Here is a 23,867-nt window from a genome sequence, read left to right on the forward strand (position 1 = left end):
GTTGAGCTAATCTGAAGGCCACATGCAGTTTGGAGGTCTGTAGCGATTGACTCTGCAGAAAGTTGGCAACCGCTGCGCACTATGGGCCTCATCATCCGCTGACCCCGGCCTGTCATTTTACATGGCCTGTCACTTCGTGGCTAAGCTGCTGTCTTTCCCAATTGCTTCCACTTTGTTATAATTCCTCTGACAGTTGACAGTTGGAATATTTAGTAGCGAGGACATTTCACGACTGGACTTGTTGCACAGGTGGCATCCTATCACGCTACCACTGTAAATAGAGGCTTACATGTTAAATTATGTCGTCAGTTATAATTTACACCTGAAGACACCAAACTACCAATGCTCTGTAGGTATATTTTAATACATAGGCGGTACAGATATAATACCTTGTATTTTCTCTAAATAAACTCAAATATATATTTTTATAGATTCTTTTTTGTTCTGTGGGTTCTGACAAAGGCACTAACCATTGCGTGTTACATGGGTATGAAACAAGGAACAGTCATGAAGTGGGTTTTAGTGCAAAAATATGATAATAGTACTTGCCACAAACATGCGCGCACACTGAAGGACACAAAATATATCTCTAGTAACCACACTCTCAACAGCTTTCATTAGATTTGGATCTCAACACACGCTTTTCACTTGGTCACTCAAGTAATTTGGCAGTTTAAACACATAGAATATAGAAATATACACAACTACAGTAGAAATACACAGTCAGCTGAGCCTCTCGAGATCTTGAAGTACACTGCTGTGGTATAAGCCTGTCCGCCCACTGCTCTCCTGAGTAACAAGAACCCGCCCGTCAGGTCGAGGTCTGTGGACGAGGACCAGTTCTCCTTGAAGCAGGCTGAGCTCCGAGTCTGTCTGGGCTAAATGCGTTGTAGTGACTCTGTGTCTGAAAAAAAAAAAAAACAGAAAAAAACAAAGGAAAGGATGCCTATTTAGTTTTTCTTGTCCAGTAGTCAATCGGTCAACATAGTTACATGCACAGTTAAGTCGGTTCGGAAACATGGACCACCATCCTTGCCCTGGTATGCATGCATGGGACCACAGCGTGGCAGTATGGGCTGCGTGAGTAAACATTCAAGACACTCTGCTGCCTCTAACTTTCTCAGTGGGAGGACATTGTACATGTAAGTAAAGCAATTCACTGCACAGATGTTTTTAAGTTACTTGAATGATGATTTCACCAAATTATATATATTTGGTTATAAATTCTGGATTTTATTGGACGAGATTTCTGACGAGTGTGGCCTTCTAACAAAAGAAACTGAATAATATGCCAATGACAGCGGCTGTATCGAGAATTTGACTGTATGAATATACACCTATACGTTTTTACAAAAAGATGGAAATGTGGAGCTTGTGTGAAGCGCCATGGTCCACATGCGTTGAGTTGAGCATATGGACAAGAAAGTTAGTCTGGTTTTGAGAAGCTTGGTGTTGTATGATTTCAGACATGATTTTCAAACATGCATGCGACTCTCTATATGCAAGGGCGAACACACCCAGTATACCTGCTCGGGCTGAACTGAGCTGACAGGGCCGATAGCGACGGCTGTGAGGATCTTGGTTTTTGTGGGTAAGAAATTTGATCTGAGATGGCTGTTTCATGGCCTTTCCTGAAGATAGGACCTTTTCCTTCGCTGAGAATGATCCCCGGCCCATCTCTCCCAAGGGTGAGCGAAGGGGCCCACACTTCCAAAGGAGGGGGCCCAGGATTATAGTTGGGGGTAACCTGAGTTCCTGATGACCAAGAGGAGGTCCGATGTCTTGGAAGTGGGGAATCTTCATCCGTGAGGAACCGCACTGACTTCGGAGGCTATGGAAGTGCAACATTCACACTGAATCACATGAATAGTTTAGGCACACTGAATAGTGAAAATAAGTCCAAAACAAAACCAAGCCTAAAATTACCTTGTCTGTACTGCTCTTGTATGGGTCAGGTCTGACCAGAATTGACTGAGGTGCACTTGCTGGCTGTCTGTGGTGCTGAAATGTTGCCTCGTAATGGGCGGTGAAGTTCTTGTCCTTCATGGCTGCAGCAGCAGAGGGCGCTGCTGGCTCAGTCATCCAGCCCAGTGGTTTGCTATAACTGGATAGAACGTTGCTGTTTTTCTTCCTCTGCAGGGCAGGTGAGTAGCCTGAAGCCTGAACTTGTGCAAAGTGTTGCGAGTTGGACGGCATATTGAAGGTGGACATATGTGAGGAACGGTTTGATCCTAAAAAAATATGCAAATATTAAGAGGCATTCTGACAAAATCTCTTAACTGAATGAAGCAAAGAGGAGACAGATGTTTCACACTCACCTCTATGTGGGTTAAAAACTCGCCTCACAGTGTCCCAACCTTGAGAACTCCCATAGAAGGATGGCTTCGCAGAGCCGGTTGACATTGCATGCTGTGCTCCATTTGGCACAGACGGGACCTGTCCTGTTGAGTATGTCGTTCCATCACCGTTCATCCTATCAAGTGCAAGGACCACAGCAGGATTCTTTGGAGCTGTGGGTTTCTTTCCAGTGACCGTGTTGTACTGTGAGGACAAATTAGCGGCTTTGGTCTCCAGGAGTCTGGCTGAGGTTCTGTAGTTGAGCAAATAGTTGCATAGGTGTAAACATAATTTTTTTTCTATATATCATGCTATACTTTAAACAAAATTTGAGCAGCCACTGCTGTGGATATACTGTTCATGCATCTTTGAAATGTGTGCGTGATAGCTTTTCATCCAATCCACATTAAATGACTGTCCAAATCCAAATGTCTTTTAACTCCCACTTTCTGCACTCAGAGATCACAGCCTCTCACCTGAGCACAGGTGTGATATAGTTGCCAGGAAGAATTCCCACTTTGCCCGTTCTGAGCGACAGCCCACGCAGCCAGCCCTCTTTGAACTTTCCATACACTCCCACCATCTCTCCTTTCCTCAGTTCCAACTCCTCCGGACGTCGAGGTTTGTAGGAGTACAGAACGGCACAACTGAGGAGTCAAACAGCAGGTTTGTTTTGTTATTCCAACACTTTTTATGCTACATCTCCTGACTGTGCTGCATTTTTAAAGGGTATCTAAGTTACTTATTCTCTTCATCTTGCTCACATTCAATTGTACATACCATTCGTCATACCATTAACATAATGTTTAAAACTGTGACTCACACGCTGATGGAGAGCTGCTGTGTGGAGGAGTTCTTGCTGTCAGCTGAGGCAGAGGGCATCTGGGGGTTCACCAGAGCCATAGAGACGGTGGGCGGGGTCTCGCTGGTCATCTTCTTCTCACTCTAAAATGCAGCGGATTATCATTCAAAAACTATCATGTGGAATGCAAAGCATGATGCATGACACATTTATAAAAGCAAGAATGTACAGCTGCGTTGGCTTTCTGTGGGAGGTTCTCATTAGTTTTTAAGGCCATAAAAGGCCATGGTGAGACTCTGATAGGAAGGGGGGTCCAGATGACGTCATTAGATGGCCTACACAGAGTTTAATGTTAATCCATTTATCTGCTCAGTCTAGATCAAAGTGAAAGAATTCTGTCCTAAAGGATAAATATTACTTAGGTTATCAGAAAACCATGTCTAAGTAGTTCTTTGCTAAAAATGTACTTTGTCATGGAAATGTTCTTTTCTCTCGGTGTGACGTCTACTATCGACGCAGACAGTTTTTCTGGTGGTCATGTGGGGGCATTTTGGTTTGGGGCACATGTTAACAGTGCCTGTATTGCACTTTGTAAAGGCTTTATTCAGATTCAGATTCAGACAACTTAATTGTGTCAAAAACACAAATAAATAAACATACAAGGGGTCAGTGGAGGACAGCTTAGAAGATAAGTAAAAATCGACAGCAGTGGAAGTAGATCATAAATGCCCATTGTTAAATATGTTATCATGTAAGACATCATCATTTCATTTCAATTGGCTACCATCTGAGCTTAATAACACAAGAGCAGAGGGAATATTGGACTTGAAGTATTGATTAGTTCTCCTCAGGGGTACATAATTATGTCGGCTGGAAGGTGTCACCGAAAACTTTATGAACAGAGTGAGAGAAATTAATTATCAAAGTTGAGAAGAATTAATTACGAGACACAAGTTGTCCCGTATGGCTTTTCTTCTTTGCCTTTTGATCTATTGTCAGGCCATTAATGATTTTTAACATCAGCCACAGCTCTGTTTTTCTGCCCTGCCTCATTGCCTGCAGCACAATCTTAACAGACATGTTTGGACATTTATTCCACACAGATATATCTAACCTGGTTTCAGACTTTGTAATTAAACTGTCTCTAAAAGAGTCTTGTTTCACTCCCCTTGTCCATGGCTATTCCTCACATGTGCTGGCATTAGGATGAATCCCACCGCACCTGCTGCCAGTCTAAATTCATTTTAAGTGTATATAAATGGAATTTTTCGAAGTTGCTTAAGCAAGATTTTTAATGCTTGGCATCATTTAAAAATCGGGCTTTGCTGGACATGATAATTAGTCTGATTTAAGTGATGACGCCCCTGCAGTCGTCTCGAAATATGGCTGCAAGTACAACGTGTGTTTGAGATTAAAGTGATTTAATGGCTGGTATGAAAAAGAACATAAAGAAATAAAAAACAATTTTGGAGAGAACATGTGTATAATTGCAGGACAGACATTTGATGACATCAGGCTTCTCATTTTCTCAGACAATTAAAAGCAAATCTTCTCTTATTAGGTGTTTTAATGATGGTTGTGCAGTCTGCACAGTCCAAATCCCATTTGTATGAGCCTGCTGTGAACTGTGATTGTTCACAGCAGAGGATTGCTATCATTACATAATTCCCATCTCATAAAACCATTCATTGACTAAAGCCATTTCTCTTTCAGGGAAGCAAGAGACCTTACATTTCACCGTTTCTTTAATTTGTCACCTGAATAGTAAATATGGCTTACTGGCTCATTCTTTGAAATGCTGAAAAATGTCTTATTTTCAGCTCGCTGATGCAACGATGATGTACACATTACATGTGGGGAAACAGAATAAAATATAGATAAGCACAGACTTTTTCAGTATCTTATCTTCGTGATCAAAGCTTCTCTATATGAATCTGAGAGCTGAAAGACTTTGAAAGGCTTGAAAGCAGCAGACTGTGAGTCAGCCCTGAAACTGTCATGGAGTGACACAAAGGTGAATCTTCCAACCGCTGATGATATATTTTAGAGCTTAATACCTCTAATTGCGTTACTTGGGAGGGACCGAATGAGATTTTGGTGCATTGCTTTTATTTTCTTCTCGGTTCAAACAGGCCCCTCACATATCCTTATTTCTATTCCTTATCATAAAGAGATGCAGAAACAACTTTCTACTGCCCATTACTTTGTCATGTCAATCATAGACATTTGCTGCTATTCCTGGCACCACCACTGAATGACTACTTCAAGCATTAATGCTGGCCTGAGGGCATGGGGGTTTCCTATATGCGGAATGTTCCTGGATCCTTAAGCTCTCCCGCTGTTACACAACACTGTTGTTCAAAAGCACAAAAATAGCAATAACTACGATGTTGCCAGGAATCTCACTATGGCCTCACTTGTCAAAGGCTGCGCGGTGAAGCTTCATGCAGAAGGCTATGTCCTGCAGACAGATCAGTAATCTATTATGTAGGAGAAAAGGGGGCGGATGAGCCTCACTGTCATGTTTTTGTCAACATCTGTTATGGCTTACACATTAGTTTTTATTTCAAACATTTTTTTTTTAGAAAGCAGCCATGCCCAGAATAATAAGAGCTCCCTGCTCCATCTGATGTTTACAAAATCACTTTAAGTTTACAGATAAGGGAGATAAAAAGGGGTAGGCTTTTTAAAAAAATGTTTACATCCAATCAATCAGCTTTTATCAGCAAATTTCTTCCATCTCATTGAAAATGTAGTTTTTCTTTTTTTTACATGTTCAATTATTTAGTTCTTTTCACAACTCAAAGGGCTTTCTTTAGTCACGCGATGGCCAGGTGCTTTGACTCAGCAGCGGCAAGGAGGAAATATCTGCTATAAGTCGGGGAGAAAGTACATAGTCATTTGAATGGCATGGTCCTGCAGCCACAAATAAACATAAGCATAAACTAACCAATAAACTGAATGTTAACATCAAGGTTTTGGTGTCCTGCTTCCATAGAGAGCAGTCAACCAGCAGCATCTCATTTACATGATCAAAGACAGATTTTCATTGAGAACCAATCAGTCTTCAAAATTAAGTATGTTCTTAGGGCATTAAAACAAAATCAGATTAATAAGTCTTGATTATTATATATATATATATATATATATATATATATATATATATATATAAAATATTTTAAAAAGAGACTCAATATGTTTAAATTGTATTTCACAATGAAAAGGTCATGAATATCCCTTTTCAATTGTTTTTGTTTGAAAATGTCCCTGATTCAGAGACTGTTCTTTCTTCAAATCAGCATTTTTTTTCCTAACTCCCGACCACCATGAACAGAGCGGAGATGGCATAGAAAATGGATGATTGGATTTTTTGTCCTAAGTCTTTTTATAACAGCGAAAACCTAATTGCATATATTGGCTGTTTGCTCTAATTGAAAAAGGAAAAAAAATGCATTAAAAATCAGCTGTTAAATTAGCCTAAAAGAGTCCCTCAATATATTTTAACTCTTAAAAATGCTACAAACTTTATCTCAATAATTGTGCAAAACTATGACGCATTTGCAGGATGAAAATGTTTAAATGATTCACCACCGATGTTAAATCCCTTCACAGCTACAGGTCTTTTTTAATTACCTGGCTAATTAGACGTCAGGTCAGGCTGAAGTCGGGTGTTGCTGTGCTTGAGATTTCAAAGCGTTTCTCTTCTCTGCTAACTGCGACTGTTAGGCCTGTTAAAGAAGAGCCGGACCTGCGCAGAGTCACGTGTGTGACATTTTGACATCTGTCCAGCTTGATCTTGACTCACAATGACATCACGCTGACATCATCAACAATAAGCTCACAAGATCACAGCGGCTGCAGTTTTCTGCAGTCGTCCACGACTGACTGTATTACCTCAGGGCGTGACGGGGAAAATGCATGGCTGCCCCACGAGCTAAGTGCTCGTTGGTTAAAATGAGAGTCTTCATTTTCCGTATATTCATTAGGATGTACTTTTTATTGGAAGCATTCTTTCTTATGGGTCAACATCAACTTGATGACATCCTGTAAATTGTCAAATAGGACACCAATAAGACACCAATAAGGAGCATCTATTGACCTATTAATTTTAACTGCTTGGAACGGTTGCATTATTCACTTTTACCTTTAATGCAGCTTTTATCCTGTACAGCACTTTGGTCAACCTCGGTTGTTTTTTAAATGTGCTCTATAAATAAAGTTTGAGTTGAGTTGAGTTGAGTTGAGCAAATTTCAGGGCGTCTAAGACTGCTTGGAAGCGCAGTCATATCAACTTAAAGTGATGAAGTGACGAAGTATAGACGTGGGGATTTCAGAGGAAAAGTGTTTTCTGCACCATCAATTAGCGACATACAAGAAGTCGTCAGGACATGGATAAAGTGGGTCATTTAGCATGTCTCTGTTCTTAGTACAAAGAAAATGAATGATAATGAAAGAACAGAGTGAAGTAGAGCGCAGTACAACCACAGTGATCCCAGCTGTATTTTCATTACATTTTAGTTTTGTTTCATCTTCATCAAATCACTCTGAAAGTAATCAGAAAGATATTGTCCAATGTTGTTATTGTTTTAGTTATGGTGTGGGCTCAACGATCCTCTAGAATTACAACGATATTAACATCCATCTTTTAATTTCACAGTTATTGTTTGTTAGTTTTCTAGGTGTGGGCGGCCCTTAATTGTGGCGGCGGTGTCCCCTCTCCGTGCATCCGGATGACAGTATTTGGTCTATTAACTCCTGCTCTTAGTTTTTGTACCTCGTTTGAGAATGGGTTTGAGATGGATAGAAACTTTTAATCCTAAAATAAACCATCTAATGTCAGAGTGTGAAAACTTTCGTCCAGATCAACTATTGTACAGCAACGGTCTCTTTGTCGCCTCTGTTGAACAACCTTTTGACCTGTTCCTATGAAACACCTCATGGTGAGTCTTTTAAACTGGCTCTACATCAGTATATGCGTTTAGCTTCAGGTTCTCATATACAGTATCAGAGCTTTGCGTGGTTAAACACAAGACACACAATGATGTAACTTGATTCTAAATCTGTTACAACTGTACATCCTCTGATCAGAGTTTAACCACATGCTTTTAAATGTGGTCAGTTCTCAGGCTCAATCCTTCCTGATGAGTAAACAACAACGTCAGATATTCTTCTGTATCACGGAACTTTGATCGGGGGTCGACTTGTTTTAGCTTGTGGCACATTTCTATCCTAAATTTTGCTCTTACGTAACTATGCCAATATTCATACTAATACGCATTATTTCATCCACAGTGGGAGGGAAACTGCAGCTCTCTCTGTAACAGCAAGCAAAGCCAGAGGTGAGAGCTGATGGGACGCAATCCTAAGAATAGCACACAGGCTGGCTTGGTCGCCGGGGAGGTTCAGCCTCAAGTAGAGGGACATGGCCCCCTGCTCCTTTAAAAAAGGGAAGTGCGTGGCTCTCCAGCCATTCCCGGCACACTGATATGAAAGTGTTACCTGCTTAGTGAAGAGGAAGGAGTTTGAAGGCTGGGGATGGCGGGGTCTGTTATGTAACCAACTTCACAAGTGACTCATCATCATAAGCATAAGAGCGATAAGCAGACACACTGAGGGACTCTCAAAGCCTCCCACTCTCTACATCTATCCCTCATTTGTCTTCCTCCTCCTTTCTCCCTCGTGTTTTGCCTTTTTTCTGCTTACAACTTTAGTATTGAGTTTCTCTTCCCAGCTTTATGCCATTCTTCCCCAGTATTTCCTCGCACATTTTTTCCTCTTCCCGCCTAATCTCTCCCATTTCCTCCTTTCTTATCTAAACTCCTCGATCCCCTCCACCTCCCTTCCTCTCCTGATTTTTCGCCAACAGGTTTTGGAATTTTCATGCTCCTGCGTGTGTAACTACAGGGTTGTTAACTCAGGAGGCAGAGCGGCAGGCTTTATTATAAAAGTTTCCACAGGCACTAGCTGGCTAAGACTCGTTGCCATGCTTACAGTATTCTCCTACATTGTTTTTCAAGAGAATGAATGGCAACTGCAATTTACATTAAATATTCTTTTGAAATATATATAAACCAAAAACCTCTCGGCTGGTGATGACAGCAAAATGAATCACAAGATCAACAAAAATTAAGCGCTGTAGCTTCTCAATGCCCTTGCTGGCTTTAGGAGGATGAAAACACTCCCTCGTTGCAACAATCATTACAAAACACGCAGCACATATAGTGTTGGTCACATAAAGAGTGAAATAGCAATTATCCTGAAAGGTTGAGGCAGAAAAGCTCCTCATTAGAATCAGAGGTTTTGTTCAACTGAAATAACCTCGACTTGTAACATTAAGGTAAGTAATGAATTTAGATGGCACGATAGCAGCAAAGTTGAGCACAGTTTTCCATTTGATATTATGACTCCTAGGCCTAGACGTGTCTAACACAATCCTATCAAATGTTTAAGTTAAATGAGCTTCCCTCCTCCCTCTTCTCATACTCACAGCTTCCTGAACCGTAAATCATTTCTGAGAGGAGACCCTGGCTTCTATCCCAAGTTTCATGATTAAAGATTGTTATGTTCCACTCACCTCCAGTCCTCACATATATCTTATCTAACTCTTTTCCACATCTGTGTTCTCTTCACAAGAGCCCCTTCATCACACTGCTGCCAACAAAAGCATGACTCCCCTTTCTTACTCATTCCTTCAGCATAGTGTCATGGTTCCCGTTCTCCACTCTTGAGGCCAACTTGATTTCTTAGTGATTCAAATAAACACTTCTATTATCTCGCTGAAAACCAGCGTGCCTTTTGCTGCCCACCAATGATATGCTAAAAAATTGCATTGCCATGAGGATGAAGCCAAACATGATTTAACACAAAGGTGATGAGAAGAGAACAGCATGCATGCATAAGAAGTTGTGACTCACACGTGACTCACCTGTAACAGGTGTCTGTTAGAGTCAGAGTGCTGGCTAAGCTGCCGAGAATTCACTCTGGAAGGGTAAGAGCGGCCGTGCGTTGCAGAGGGTAATGAGAAACGCTGCGACTGACCCTGGCGGTTGAAGGTGCTGATGTTGGTGGACGTCTGATAAAAGTTGCTGCTGCCGACTGAGGGCTGTTTCCGCTGGTTGGGCAGAAGCAAAGCATTGATGATAGGTGTCTTTGCTGGGACTTGAGGGACTCCGTAATGGGCAGTCCTGCTGGATGCGTCAGTGGCCTTGTCTGTGCCCCTACTGCCAGCTTGATGGTGAGATTCTGCTGAGTCACCCGCCTTACGACTCTTTCCCTTTGGCTGTTTGGCAGCGGTGGAGATTGGCTGAAACAGATAAATGAAAAAAGAAGACGCAACAGTAAAAATAATCCAAACACAGGACGCACAATCCCGAGTCAAGAAAATCCTCTTCAACTCGCTCCTACCTGCTACCAGCGCCTGCCAACCTCAGCTCCTGCTGATCAGCAAAACGGCTGCCTAAACACACCCACTTATCCCTACTCGGCTAACCCCAACAACCTGTTGGACAGGCAGGCTCAGAGGCAGGCAGAATGATAAGTACCAGCAAATAAGCCAGGAAGGTTTGACTGGCGCTGAGAAAGGAGTTGCACAGACGGGCAGGCAGACAGACAGGCATGGCAGGGTTAATGCTTTCACTCTGCAAAGTGATGTGCTGTTATGCCACCCAAGCAGAGAAAGCATTACTGTGCCTTCACGCCTGGCTGCACGACACAAGGAGAGACAGGCTCAGAGAGGAGAGAAGGAAAGTGGAAGGACAGAGAAAAGACTGCAGAGGTAGAGACAGATAAAGAGCATCACCGAGGCGAGGTGTTAGATAAAGACATGGGGGAAAAAAAGCAGGTGCAAGAGGAGGAGAAGGCTAATGAGACGAGAGGATTCCAGATATTCATTGAAAAGCTATATCAAACTGATGGCAAGTTAGAAAGGGAAACAAAAACTGAGCACGGTACCACAATGACCTCAGTGTAAGAACAAATACAACTCTACCCAGCATGGCTGAAGTTAATTCCTTGAGGCAGAAAGTAGAGAGGAAAGCAAATGACAGCCAACTAGCTAAGCAAGCCTTGAAAACCTGAGTAAGCCACATAGTCACACACTAATGAGCAGCTGCAGACACAGCAGGGCTTCACAGATGCGCTTTCTGCCTCAGCGCTTTGCAGCACAGGGGCGACTTTTACTGGGGAATCAAAAATTTGAATGAAAGTAAATATAATGTTCAGGCGGTGACCTGGAATCAATGACATCTGGCCACTACATCTCTGGTACGATTGGCTACACTATCAGACTGAAGTGCTACAACAAAGAGGGCCAAAGCGCATAACTCAAACAATGTTGAGAGGAAGAAAGAAGTGAATAACTCACCTCTATTAACTGTTGAGGACAAATTCCAACTTTTTCGCCTAGCCTGGCTTCAATCCAGCTCTCATCCACTCGTCTGATGACAGTCAGAATGTCTCCCTGCAAACCAGAAAAAAAAAAGTCACAAATACTCAGAGAGCACCGACAAAAATGGACATCAGATGCTTATAGCAGAGCGAGCTTGCCCTGGAGTCTGAGCACTCAGCTCAGAAACTCTCCGAGCCCCGCGTTTCTGCTGAAGCATGTGACATCAGCTCCCTTTGTGTCTACGGGCCCCGTGCTTTCTGCGGCCAGCCTCTAAAAACCATTTGACCACCTGCATTAAAAAGAAAGGCGAGCTCAAGTGAGCTTTAATGGAGAGCATACGAGAGCCGAGGCCCTTATATAACAACCTCGGAGATCCTTCAGGGTAAGTAAAAATCACCGCAGCAGAGGTCTGAGACCTCAGCTCCACAAGTCTCAGTTATCACTCTTAAATAAAATGCAATGACCACTTTGCATCAGCTTTACTGGGAATTTCCTGCACTAACTACTGAGAGTGATGGTGGATAGCGGGTTAAGCATCCATTAAAGTGTGTCATTTCACTATTATGGACACAGAGAAGCTATGTTGATCTAACAAAGACTGTGACTATTTGAAACAACACAGGAGTCAGTTAACTATCTCTATATAATATAATTATCAGGGTTTTTTTTTTAAAATAAGCAATTTAGCAGATACACAAACTATTACTTAGAATTAAAGTCTGATCTATGCTCTATGTGTAAAGTGCAATATGAGAATTAACGCACCTCAGCTAAAATTACAGTTGATGTAAAAACTTAACTAAATAGAGGATGAATTGGACCCCAAAGGACTAAATACTTAGAATGAAAAGAGAAACTGTTTTTGAATTATTTTAGAGTTCCAAAAGCAAAGAAGCACTGTGCAACTGTTTGGACCTCCATGGGGATTTGACCTTTTAGACAATGGGTCTCATGCAACAACCCTACAACCCTGCAACAACAGATTTGTTCTTAAGTCGTGCGTACGAGTGATTTAAAAGAATTTGCACATTCACCAAATTTTTCGTATTTTACATTTTCTTTCAAGTACGAACAGAATTTACAAGTGATCCAGACCTGTCGTAGGAGTTTCGAATCAAGTTTGCTTGACTAATGGATTGTATATTTAATTACTTTGAAGCAAACATAAATAAATATACACATTATACCCCATAATGATGCTGACATTATTCTGTTTGACTTAAATTATGCACTAATAGAAGGTTAATTTGAGTCTGTATATAACAAGGTCAATGGGAAGCGTAACCAGTGGCAGACCTGTTACTTTTGGATGCATTAGCGCGTCAGGCTCTTTGAAGAGACCGTGTGGATGTTCTTGCGGAGACAGACGAATGGCTGACATGTGCTGCTGTGCTGTGCTGCTGCAAATATGCAGCTTGCTAGAGCCACAACTCCAGAGAGAAACACGCCGATGAAACCCAATTCCACCACACGTCCAGGTCCTCACCATCCATGGATATTTGGCCACGGAGGGAGATTGGAGACAGATTGGGGGTGTCCCAGTCCTCTATGAGTCGTGCGCTCCCCTTGGTTATCAAAACTCTCATCAGTTTACCACCCATGGTACATCAAATTCCCATACACCGCTGTCCAACAAGTACAAATTAAGAGGGACTTTCATGCCGTGGCTGGACTGCCAATCATAATCGGAGCAATAGACTGCACACATATACACATCAAAGCACCCGTGCTGTTGTGGAGCGCACTATTGGTGAGCTGAAGGCCAGGTGGGTGTCACTCGATACAGCGGGGGGCAAATTGCTCTATAGCCCAGAGAAGGCATGCCAGATTGTTCTGGCATGCTGCGTTTTTGCACAATATTGCCATGAACAAGGGTCTCCCACTACCTGAACCAGCCCAGGCAGACCAGAAGGTGTGGTGCCAGAAGACCCCCGTCATGGGACGCCCCATCAAAGAGCCATCATGATGAGGCAACAACTGATTGCACGGCTTTAGTTTCAGTCATCGAGCGCATTTTTAAGCCATTTTCAATTCAAACCATTTCTTCTGTATTTTGCTGACATTACAAACTACAGGTGACATGGAATTAACAGCACTCGTAATTGCTTCCCATTTCTTCGCTTTAGCAGGTCCCGTAATTCAGATGACAGATTTTCCTTTTAGGACCTGAAAGCAGAACTTCAATCTCAGCGCCCGTTTTTGAGCCTTGATGCCATTTTCATGACTTAACACTTCCTGGCACAGGAGAGAGGAAGCACAGCCTTATATGGTATTATTTTGGGCATGGAGTATGCAAATCTACTATCCTCGTGCACGTGCACTTAAATACGCACAGGTGTGATTCATCATTTACGCAGGTCGTTTACACACTTTTTCTGAAGTTAAAGCTGCGGTCGGCAACTTTTTTTTAGTCATATTAGCTTGAATTGTCATGGGATTCTGGAAGTAGAATATTAAATAGGCTGTTTAGGAAAAATAATGAAATCTGTAGCTCCCTGTGAAGCCTGTAATCATGCTTGCAAAAACCGAGTGCTCCCGGCTGTTTTTAACCAATCAAGTTAGGGTGGAGGAATCCTACCTGTCAATCACAGCTTGTGCACACGCTGCTGAGCGTGACTCTGCCCCAGCTTGTGTGCGCTCACACTGGTGTGAACTCACGTGCACAACCTCGTCCACAGAGGGGGAGGGGTTTGGGGGGCGATTCGGAGCTTGTTAGAGGTTGGGGGAGGGACCTGAAAGTTGTATCAGTTCGAATTTTCCGACTTTAGACTCGCAATTTTGAAAACCTGCCGACTGCAGCTTTAAGAGTGTTTGTTGAATCTGACGTGGCGTTTTCGTACGAAAAAAGTGAGAGAAATTTAGAATTAAAATCCGAAAATGTTCTTGCATGAGGCCCAATGTTTTTGAAAGTCTCAGACCTTAATCAACACAGCTAAGTTTTGACCATGTGGGATGCACAAGCTTTGGCTTTGGAAATGAACCTTTAACACGTGTAGGCGAGTTTCTACTCCTAATTATGACCGCGGGTGCCCAAAATGTTGCATATTAGTGTGTAAAAATGAATTCAAATCTGAATTCACCTAGATTTGGTAGGTTGGGTAAGGGTTAGTGTGCGAGTATTAATTCAAATGTAATTGCTCATTTGTATGATGGCAGTGGTGGTGTTTGATCTAGCCTAGTAAACACAGTAAAGACTAAATGTACACACACTGAGGCCAGTGAAAACAAGCTATTCCTGTAGTGTGAAGTCGGCAGTTTGAGTGGCAGACCTTGAGGAAGCTGAGGCAATATTTACTGTCTTCCACATTCATCTCTTCTGGGTTGAAGTCATACAGCGCCCTGCAGAGTGGCTGCGGCTGTGGCTGCTCGAGGGGCTGCAGCTGAGGCGTCTGGCTGACTGCCTGTAGCCCACTGACAGATGCTCTGTTACTGTCACCGGTGTCCTCGTGGTGCCAGTCATCATCCACCTTGGGGCTCAGACTCATACTATTAGGAGGTGTGAAGACCGGTTCTCCAGACATATCCCTTCGTTGGCTGTACATTGAGGCTCTGAGAGCCGCCTGAGGAACAGACGAGAGTCAAATATCAGTTATTCCGTAACAAATCGACATTTAACATGAAGCTTAGGTTTTCTGAAGCTGGTGAAACGATGCATGTTCGCTATCAATACAAATACCAAATATCTGCGACAAACTGCACGCACTTTGTTGGATGACATTGCGTAACGAGAGGAAACATCTATAAAAAGCCCAGGACCAGATACATGTGATGGATATGGATAAGTGATAGTCTGAATGCTACAAATGGGAAATATAATTTGACTCAATCTTTCCCACGCTCAGTTCAAATTCAATCAGGCTCATCCATGTAAATTATTTTACATCCTTTTCAGCATTTACAAACTCACCCTCATGAATCTTGCTGAGCTTCTTTTTTTTTTTCTAACTCTGACTGAACTCAAGGCGCAGATTTGGATTAAACTGTTGACCTCTTTGTTTTTTGTACTCGGAGCACTTTAGAGAAGGGAGGTCCGCGTTTGACATCACACGGGAGGATGAAACATCAGCGCTGTAATTCCTCTGTGTCACAATGCATAATCTTTATATTAGCTTCACAATCCTCTGGGCGCGATCGCTCAAAATCAAGTGACAATGCAAGGTGTGTTTTATCTTCTTAAATACACAATCCTCTCTACTTTGTCATTTCCTTTGGTATTGTAGGATAAGGTCTCTCTCTTTATATATTTCACTGGCCAAGATAGGCAGCAGCTCAGGTCAGCATCAATACATGCACATACCGTACACAAAATGATATAAACGTCTACATATTATATCAAGGGAACTCTGAAACATCTGAATAATAAACATCAAAAGCTCATCATGTTTAAAGACAACAGTCGCTGCAGCCCAATCAGAAGAAGAATGCTCACTAATAACATTTACAAGAAGACATATTTACCTCCAATATGTTTAAAATGAGCTTGAATTAATTTAGTGAGACCAGCTCAGAGTCAGGCGTTTTTACTGAGTCTGAGCACAGAGTGGCATATTTCAATGCCCCCCCCCCCCCCAACTCAGTACAGCCACTGGGGATAGATAAAAGGAATAATTGTAAAAAGGGAGGGGAGATCCCATTCATTCGTTTTCCACTGCATTGTTTCCAAAAAACAAGCATTGGAGTCACCTTTTTGACACACTTTCCTCCCATGACAGTATGTCCTCCAGAAATATGTGAAGGATGAAAAGATAAATTGTGGCCCAAGTTTTTAGGATGTACCAGCTAAGCTTTATGTTCTCAACCCTTGAAGTCCCATCTGTCACTTGGTCAACAGAAGGTCAATTGTGAGGATAGTGAGTCTGCGAATGGCTGAGAGTTTTAGGTGTAAAACCAGGTGTTTTATTCAAAAGCGAACTGTTAAACTTGCAGGGGGAACTTTGCATAATGGCAAATTGGGTGCTTGAGTTCCAAACTTTTACATGTCTTCTAACTGTTGGAAGTTTGCCCTGTCACCATTAAAAACCTTTTTACCTCATTTTGCTCTTGCCTTAACTCTCACACACCTTTTCGATACTTGTAAGTTTGGCCAATTAGCTTTTTCAGGTTTTGCTCCACTTCTTTTAAACATCAAGGTAATGCATGTGCTTAAGTCAAATGACGATGATTTAAGTATCTATTTAGTGCATGTTAAAAATTGCCTTGATCGTAGATTGTTCAATTGTTTGTCAAGGACCAAAATAAGAGAATTTCATCAATTGTAGCCTTCTGGCAACTCATTGTAAAAATGAAGACATCTTGCATTTACAGCTGGGCTTTAAGCCATTCCAATAGCCCAACAGACTGAGTGCAAAGTCCCGCAAGAACCATTAACTGTAATTTGTGTCCAAGTAGAACCCCACCTCCCTTTACCTTGAATTCCAGGTATTAACTGTTTTAAAAGAGTTCTCAGTGAGATCATATGTCTGACTGAGGGCAGGGCTCAGGAGGATTGGGGCTTTGCTTAAATTCCTTATCACGAGTGCAGCTCTGACTTAACATTTGCTTGTAGAACAATGACACCATCCACACAGGTCTGAGGGGATCTCATCGCTTTAAGCCGACAGGAGCACCGACTTACATTTGATAATTCAGATCAAACCTCCAGCACAAGCCACAGAATTATTCACACTGCGTATCAGGTACCATACAACAGTAGTGGTTCTAGCCTGGTACGAAAGAGATACACTAATACTTTGTCATCCAATAAATAAACACTGTGGTTGGGTATAATGGCAGGAAACACCATAATATTGCTCCTCGTTTATAATGACATAGCTCTCCCTGTAACACATGTGGTTGGAACAAGACACTGTGGGATATGTTACAAGCTTTATTACTGATCTAATTAGCTCATTATTTCTGTAAGTATTCCTTGTTGAAAACACTAATTAAATTCTACATCTATAGATCTTTATTCTGCTATTCTGTCAACTCGTGCTTTGCATCCCAAATAGTTTACAACTTGACAAGTGGTATTTTCCCAGCGAGCCACACCTTTACGTTGCACAACATAGTGAAAGTTTTACAACTTGGAACGTTTGATGAGCGTTATGCTTCAACTTTTAAGAGAGCAAGTGACTTCAAAAGCCAGAAGAACAAACAAACAATTCCTAATCAAACTTGGGGTCCCAGAAAAGCAGAGAACAGGGCTGGGCCATGCACTGACCTCACTGTGACCTTGTTTCTCTCTGTGATGACTCCCTTGCTGCTGGTCTCCCTCGACTCTGACGCTGCCCCTGGCCAAGGGCACCGAATAGCGGGCTCTCTGGGCAGACCTGCTTTGCCCCTCGACCCCATTGAGCCCCCCCAGAAGCCGCACAAGCAGGTGGTTTTCAGGAAGCTCCTCCACTGTCCTGGCTGGGACAGGAGCACCGCACTCTGGGCAGAACAGCTGGGAATGGGTTCCCTCCTGCCTCTGCAGGCAGGACATACAGAAAGTGTGCTGGCAGGGCAGGACCTTAGCAGAGGCATCCAGCTGCTCCGAACACAGGGGGCATTCCAGCAAGGCCATCAGAGCCAGCTCCTCCATTTTAAAAGGGCCGCCGGTCTTTGAGAGGAGGACCTCTGGTACATCTGAGGTACTGTAATCCACCATGCTGAGAGAAAAAGGAGTGACAACAGTTACTACAATGAAAGAATTACGTTACTACACTGTGACCAAATTCCTATTCCAAAACAGATTTCAGTGTTCGGCAATACAACTTGAAAGAGTTGAAATTGAGAAGGTGGAATTACTGTAAGGAAACTTTGCAGTAACTTTGTGCTGCTCGCGCTTACAGGTGTCCTGGCTTAGCACCTGGCTGCACATGTGATACAGCAACAGGACATACCGGCAGATATGTGTCCGAAAAACAAAGGCAAGCGATTCTACAATTACTCACATGTTTGCCTGCTGAGCCAGAGCGGATTTTCCAGAAAACTCCCGATTTTTAGGAAATGCGTAAGTGCTTCTCTGCCTCCATGACGCAGTGCGTGACCCGAGAAACACGGCAGTGCAGCTCGAGAGGGGCGCGCGAGCCTTACATTAGCGCGACCAACATAACCCGTGCCAAAATTTACGAAGACGCGAAAGCCACTTGTTGAGTTTTGGTGTTTGACACAAACTGGCAGGAAGGTGTTGGCTACAGAAACACTCATTCATCAGGAGCCGGATCGGATTTCAGAGGAACTCAGTTTAACCCTTAACAGCTCCCCGGGCGGATTGCAACATCATTACAGCAATAAATAAAAAAAAAGAACTCCGTCAACTTGTTTGGGAAAAAAAAGGCAACGTTTCCGTCATTCCTTAAGAATGTCTTTGGTGTGGGTTGATTAAAAAAGTTTCAGATCTTTTATTTTTTTTGCATTTAGTATTATCTGAAAATGTAACTAGTCTGTACAGTCTGGTAATATTTTTAATTGTGTTTATATATCTAAAGGGTCATGCTTGTGTATCCACATTAACAGATTTAGACGTGTAGGGGAGAAAAAAGGAAATATGATTGAATCACGGCTTATAACACAGACATATGTGACATGGTCTCCCCCTGCTGGTGCATTCATTGACCTGCTGTCTTGCATTTTCCCATCACCTGCACAGCGTACATCCGCACTACTGGAAATCAAAGCTGAGCTTCACAAGCACCCCCTATCACCCATCACTGTGTTGCACATTTCTGAGAGTACTAGCCCCTAATTCCTCGACATGAAAGCAGAAATGGTGTCTGCACAATCAATCATTGGTTTTATCCGTTAGTTTTCATTGTTGTCTGGATTTCAGTCGCACACCCCAAACCCCCCAATTCCCGGTCTTGCATCCCAAGGTTAAATAATTTATCCATACCAGCTATGCACTGTAAGTTCAGGACATCATGCTGAATTTTTTAAACAAGCATGAATCTTTCAAGTCTCTCTTCACGTCAGCAGAACCATGGGATTTCTAAAAATGTACATATGGCTTTTACGGAGCGACTGAGAGCAACAGAAAAGGCCATGACTTATTCAAATGTTCACATCAACACAGATACAGGGCCCTCCTGTCGAGCTTGTCACAGTGACTCAGGCAGCGGAGGGGAGTCCTAAACAAGATCCGATTCGAGCTTTGAAAATGTTTTCCCAGACTAAAACTTAACCTCCTGATGAGTGTAACGCTTTCATGTGTAGTTGACTGATCCTCTGTCATCCTTTCAGAGATAAAGAGGAAAGAAAGTGTTTGTTTTGCCATTCAGAGGAAGCCGGCTCCTGTGTGCTTATCAGCTCCTCGCAGACTGCCAGTCAGTCTGGCCTCCGCAGCAGAGCCCTCTGTGTTGTGGGGTGAGGGACCATGTTTGATGGTTCCGATATGCCGACTGTCCCATGCAAAGGGAAGGGTCTCCCTTGGATGCCTCTGAGCCGGCTGTGCAGTCTCTCAGAATATCATGGCTTGCCACAAGTTTCTGTATATAGCAGAGTGCCTTCTTCTCCAGCTTTCATGTTTTATTTAAAGCGCTGTCTTACCGAGAGTGCTGCTAACTCACTGAATGTGATCCGTCTCAGCACTGCCTCATCGTCCCTTTTTTTTGGGACTCTTTCTGCCACCTTGTTTGATCATTTGACTATGTTTTATTTGCAGATGTGCTTCAGCGTTTATGAGGCTGCGTTTCAGCAGTTTAATTTGAACACGGCGTCAGTCAAAATGTATAATCCTCGTGCAGCAGTTTGGCGAGGATTACCCACAAATAGAACGACACATTAGGTGTGTCAAAGCCACATAATTAACTTCTCCCTTACTAATCCTCCACTAAAAAGTTAGTAGCAGTCGGTTTCAGCAGTTCCCAGGTGACTCATTTATGTTGTTTTTCTTTCTTCCTTCCTAAAGTTATATTAAGCAGTTTCAATAGAGGCAGGCTGTGTAAGAGGAGAATGAGACTTGTGTTCGGGGCAGAAACACGGTACTCCGGTCAAACTGGCTCAACTGGAACATCTATAGTTTTTTTGACGAGCCATAAGCTTGTGTGTAATGTTGACACCTTGCCTTGTATTCAGGTGATTTATCCATATTGATCGTCTGACAAAGTCCAGCGGACAACAGAGGGATATGCTAATAACAGTGTGTTGTCACATTGGGTCCACTGACTCAGTCATGCTGCCTCAAAGCCTGAGAGTTTAATTTAGGCCTAAAATATATACAGAGCAGCAGGCAGTCTTCCATCAGACGTTTTTTTTTAAACATCCATATAAAGCAACTTCACCGTTTTTCCACCCACAGTTTGTTCTGCCTGGTCCTCTTCTGCCAGCAGATTGAATCCTGTAAATATTTCATATTTGATAAATAAATAAAGGAACCTCTTTAGTTACTTCTGGGTAGCACACCAGGATCTTCCCCCATCTATGTATGCCAGAGCTTATTATCGCAGCTCTGACATTGTTTCAGTCAGAGCCTAAATGAGGTTCTGCTCAGGGACATTTTCATTTATTTTTAAAAAATGCACCAAATGCATCCATTCTCCTGGTAGCAACAGAAATAGATGTTTCAAAAAATTGGTGCTGCTGTTCAGTCTGGAGCCATTTTTTTTTTTGTTGGATTTTTAAGATTTCCTCTAGCATTTCATCGATTAGATCATTTCATGCCATAGAAGTGTGAGAAAATCAGTGTTTTTGTCGTAAAAACAGCGAATGTATCATGTGATGTGGAAAGACGCATGGCATTTCCTTCTTTCCAGAGGATGCCAGAGTGACATCTTAGCCCGGCATGTCATTAATGACCTACTTTGACTGCTCTTTCTGGCTGTCATGCCCCCCCCCCCCCCCCCCCCCCCCCTATACATTACTCACATAGAGCAGACTCGGGCTATTTAAAGCTGTCTTTGTTGGGCTCAAGGCTGTGTGCATCAGCAGCACTCTGTGTCATGTGACTTGTGTTTGTGTTCATGTGAAAAAGGAAACTCTGCCTCACTGTAAACTCAGCCTAGGGGGAAGCAGGGCAGAGGGGTGGGAGTCGAGCTTTAAGCCATTGACAGCTGAAGCACCTGGGCTGGGCTGAAGTGTAAGCTTTTCTGTTGTGCGGAGACAGTATGCCGAAATTTTTATTTTTTGTTATTGTTGATACAACACTCCAGCAGCTGTTTGAACTGAAGATGTACATGAAGAAAACCAAAAATAGGGCGCACACACCTCTGAGCCAGCTGCCTCTCCCCTGCTTTGGGACTGCTTTTGCATCTCTCTGTTTTCTACCCTCTTGCTCTGCTCCTCCTCTACCACATTTCTCTCTATTTTCCTACTTTTTTTTTAATCCCTGAATCAGGCCTTTTGTGGTTGACCGGTCGTGCACTGGCATGAAAGACCTGAAATGGGACACTGCTTCCCCTCACTGTAGTTCATTATTCAGCCTGATAAAAGAAACTAGAACACTGGCTCACGGCTTAAAATGTGAAGTCTCTGTCTCCTGAATTCAGGGTCCAACTTTTTGAGAAGTGCAAAGCAGTTTGTATCCATCTTAAATAAAGAGGATCTGTCGGTGAAACTTTTATCAATTTTAGAAAATGTGAAGAGGATCCTGAAAAATCCCAGACATTTTTGTGTTCTGAATCTGGCGTGGCGTCAAGCAGGCCTCATGCAGATGGACCTGCTTCTTTATACTTCTCCTGTTTATTGACGAATAAGCGTCCGTCTAAAAAAAACACATGTAATCTCACATCAACCAGTGATCATTTTTTTAATAGTAGTTTTTTTTTTTTCATCACAATGGTTGCAGCTGTGGCATGCAAATATTTGGGCACCCTTGATCAATAATTACGTTTGTGACACCAGTTAAGAGAGTAGAAGATTAGCTGATCTCCAAAACAGGCAATTGATTTACTCATTTAAATATGCACCAAATACTTGCAGTAACCAAAGATTTGAGCTCCCTTGGAAATGTGAGCTCTCATTTAATTTTGATCAAGGTCTCGATTTATAAATATGTTGACACTGACGTGTTCATTATCAATGTTTGAAAAGGTGAGGTGATGCAAATTTGAACTCTACGTAAAAACTCTGACTCCTTTAAACCTTTTTCAAACAGTCAGCAGTCATTGACTTTTCTAAGCAGCTAATGTAATAAATAATCAAGATCCCGTCTGGATGACTTTCTGAAAGCACTGCTGACCCTCACATCAACTGATGAGATGGAACGAAGTTGAAATGTATGTTTTTGTTTGCAATGAGCAAAGCTATATTTGGAGACAAAAAAAAATCTGTGCAGAATTTCAGTAAAAGAAAGTTTGCTTTTCGGTTGCAATCAGAGGCACTGGGAATATTTTACTGGCAGAGAGACGAATGAATTAAAATATCAGAAAATGCTGGAGGCCTCTCTTGGCTGTGCTTCCATCAAGTGGGAAAGGGATTCTGAAGCAAGCTTTTGAAATCTTGCTTCATGAAAAAAGTATGTCCAGCTTGTTTCTATTACCTGAAATGAAGCAAATAAACTAGTCTGAGCCGTGTTGTCAGAAGGCAGAAGTGCAGTGGTGTAGGCTACACTACATATGGATGAAATCAACAGTATAGCAGCCACCAAGCTGACTTCCCTAACTTTGCACATACAGCTACCTTTTGGTTAATATTAGGAAAACATGTAATTGCAATAACAAATACTTATACATATGGTTAGGATAAACAACTTAAACTCTTTGTACATTGCAAACCGCTGTCTCCATCCTTCCAAACCCTCCCTATAACAGTGTCAGACTGCTATGGTACCGAATGCAGATCAAACTTAGCAGTAATATCTACAGCTTGCTTTGATGTGCATTCAGCTGTATATTTATGAAAACTGCTGTAAACTGCAGCACCCAGCTGGTTTCGGAAACTCTTGTTTTACATCATCCACCTTAACAAACGGCTTCAGGCTGAGCCAAGGTAGAGAAGATGGAAAGTACAGAGATTGTTTTTTGCCTTTTCGTGGGGTTTGTTGTGAATTAAATAAAAAAAGATAATGGCAGCCTTATCCTCTGAGCAAAGTGAACCGCCCAAAGGCCTTTGTACTCTGTATTCTGCAGAGCATTAGTTCGGATTTGAAGTAGCATGACAGACAAACATTTTGCTCTTCTCCATTAAGGACAAAAATCAAGCCAGCCTGTGTGCATGTACGTTCCACTGCCTATGAATAAGAAAACCAGTGGCCACTGTTTATCGTCCCTCAAGACTCTGAAAACAGGAAAATTCTCTTTCGCAAAGTAAACCCAGTAACATGATTATAATGGCCTGCCGTCTGCTTGCGGATGATGAAAGTAATTCACATGTGAAATGACTGGCTGGGTTTCTTTCAGTCATCTCCTGTGGAACAAACCCCCTCAATCACACCCTTTGATG

At 42.4% G+C, this 23,867-nt stretch overlaps 1 protein-coding gene across 1 annotated transcript; it reads right to left on the reverse strand.

The window, feature by feature from the left end:
• Positions 1-343: 343 nt before the first annotated feature.
• On the reverse strand, positions 344-18,735 carry sh3rf2 (SH3 domain containing ring finger 2). Its single transcript, XM_075481204.1, has 11 exons — positions 18,443-18,735; positions 17,728-18,157; positions 14,795-15,085; positions 11,502-11,597; positions 10,065-10,442; positions 3,161-3,282; positions 2,814-2,984; positions 2,319-2,590; positions 1,927-2,231; positions 1,527-1,831; positions 344-904 (listed from the first exon to the last, which is right to left on the reverse strand). Exons 2-11 carry the CDS (start codon positions 18,154-18,156, stop codon positions 724-726), a joined length of 2,550 nt encoding a protein of 849 aa, XP_075337319.1. The 5' UTR covers position 18,157; positions 18,443-18,735; the 3' UTR covers positions 344-723.
• Positions 18,736-23,867: the final 5,132 nt, after the last annotated feature.

This window comes from Odontesthes bonariensis, chromosome 13, assembly GCF_027942865.1.
Source record: "Odontesthes bonariensis isolate fOdoBon6 chromosome 13, fOdoBon6.hap1, whole genome shotgun sequence".
NCBI lineage: Eukaryota > Metazoa > Chordata > Actinopteri > Atheriniformes > Atherinopsidae > Odontesthes > Odontesthes bonariensis.

Excerpts from the sequence above, each read along its gene's own strand:
- sh3rf2 (XM_075481204.1), bottom strand. The coding sequence starts at position 18,156 with ATGGTGGATTACAGTACCTCAGATGTACCAGAGGTCCTCCTCTCAAAG. Across the intron at positions 11,598-14,794 it reads ATTGCCTCAGCTTCCTCAAG|GGAGACATTCTGACTGTCAT; the intron begins GTCTGCCACTCA and ends TCTGGTTTGCAG. Across the intron at positions 2,985-3,160 it reads CAGCAGCTCTCCATCAGCGT|TTGTGCCGTTCTGTACTCCT; the intron begins GTGAGTCACAGT and ends TTGACTCCTCAG.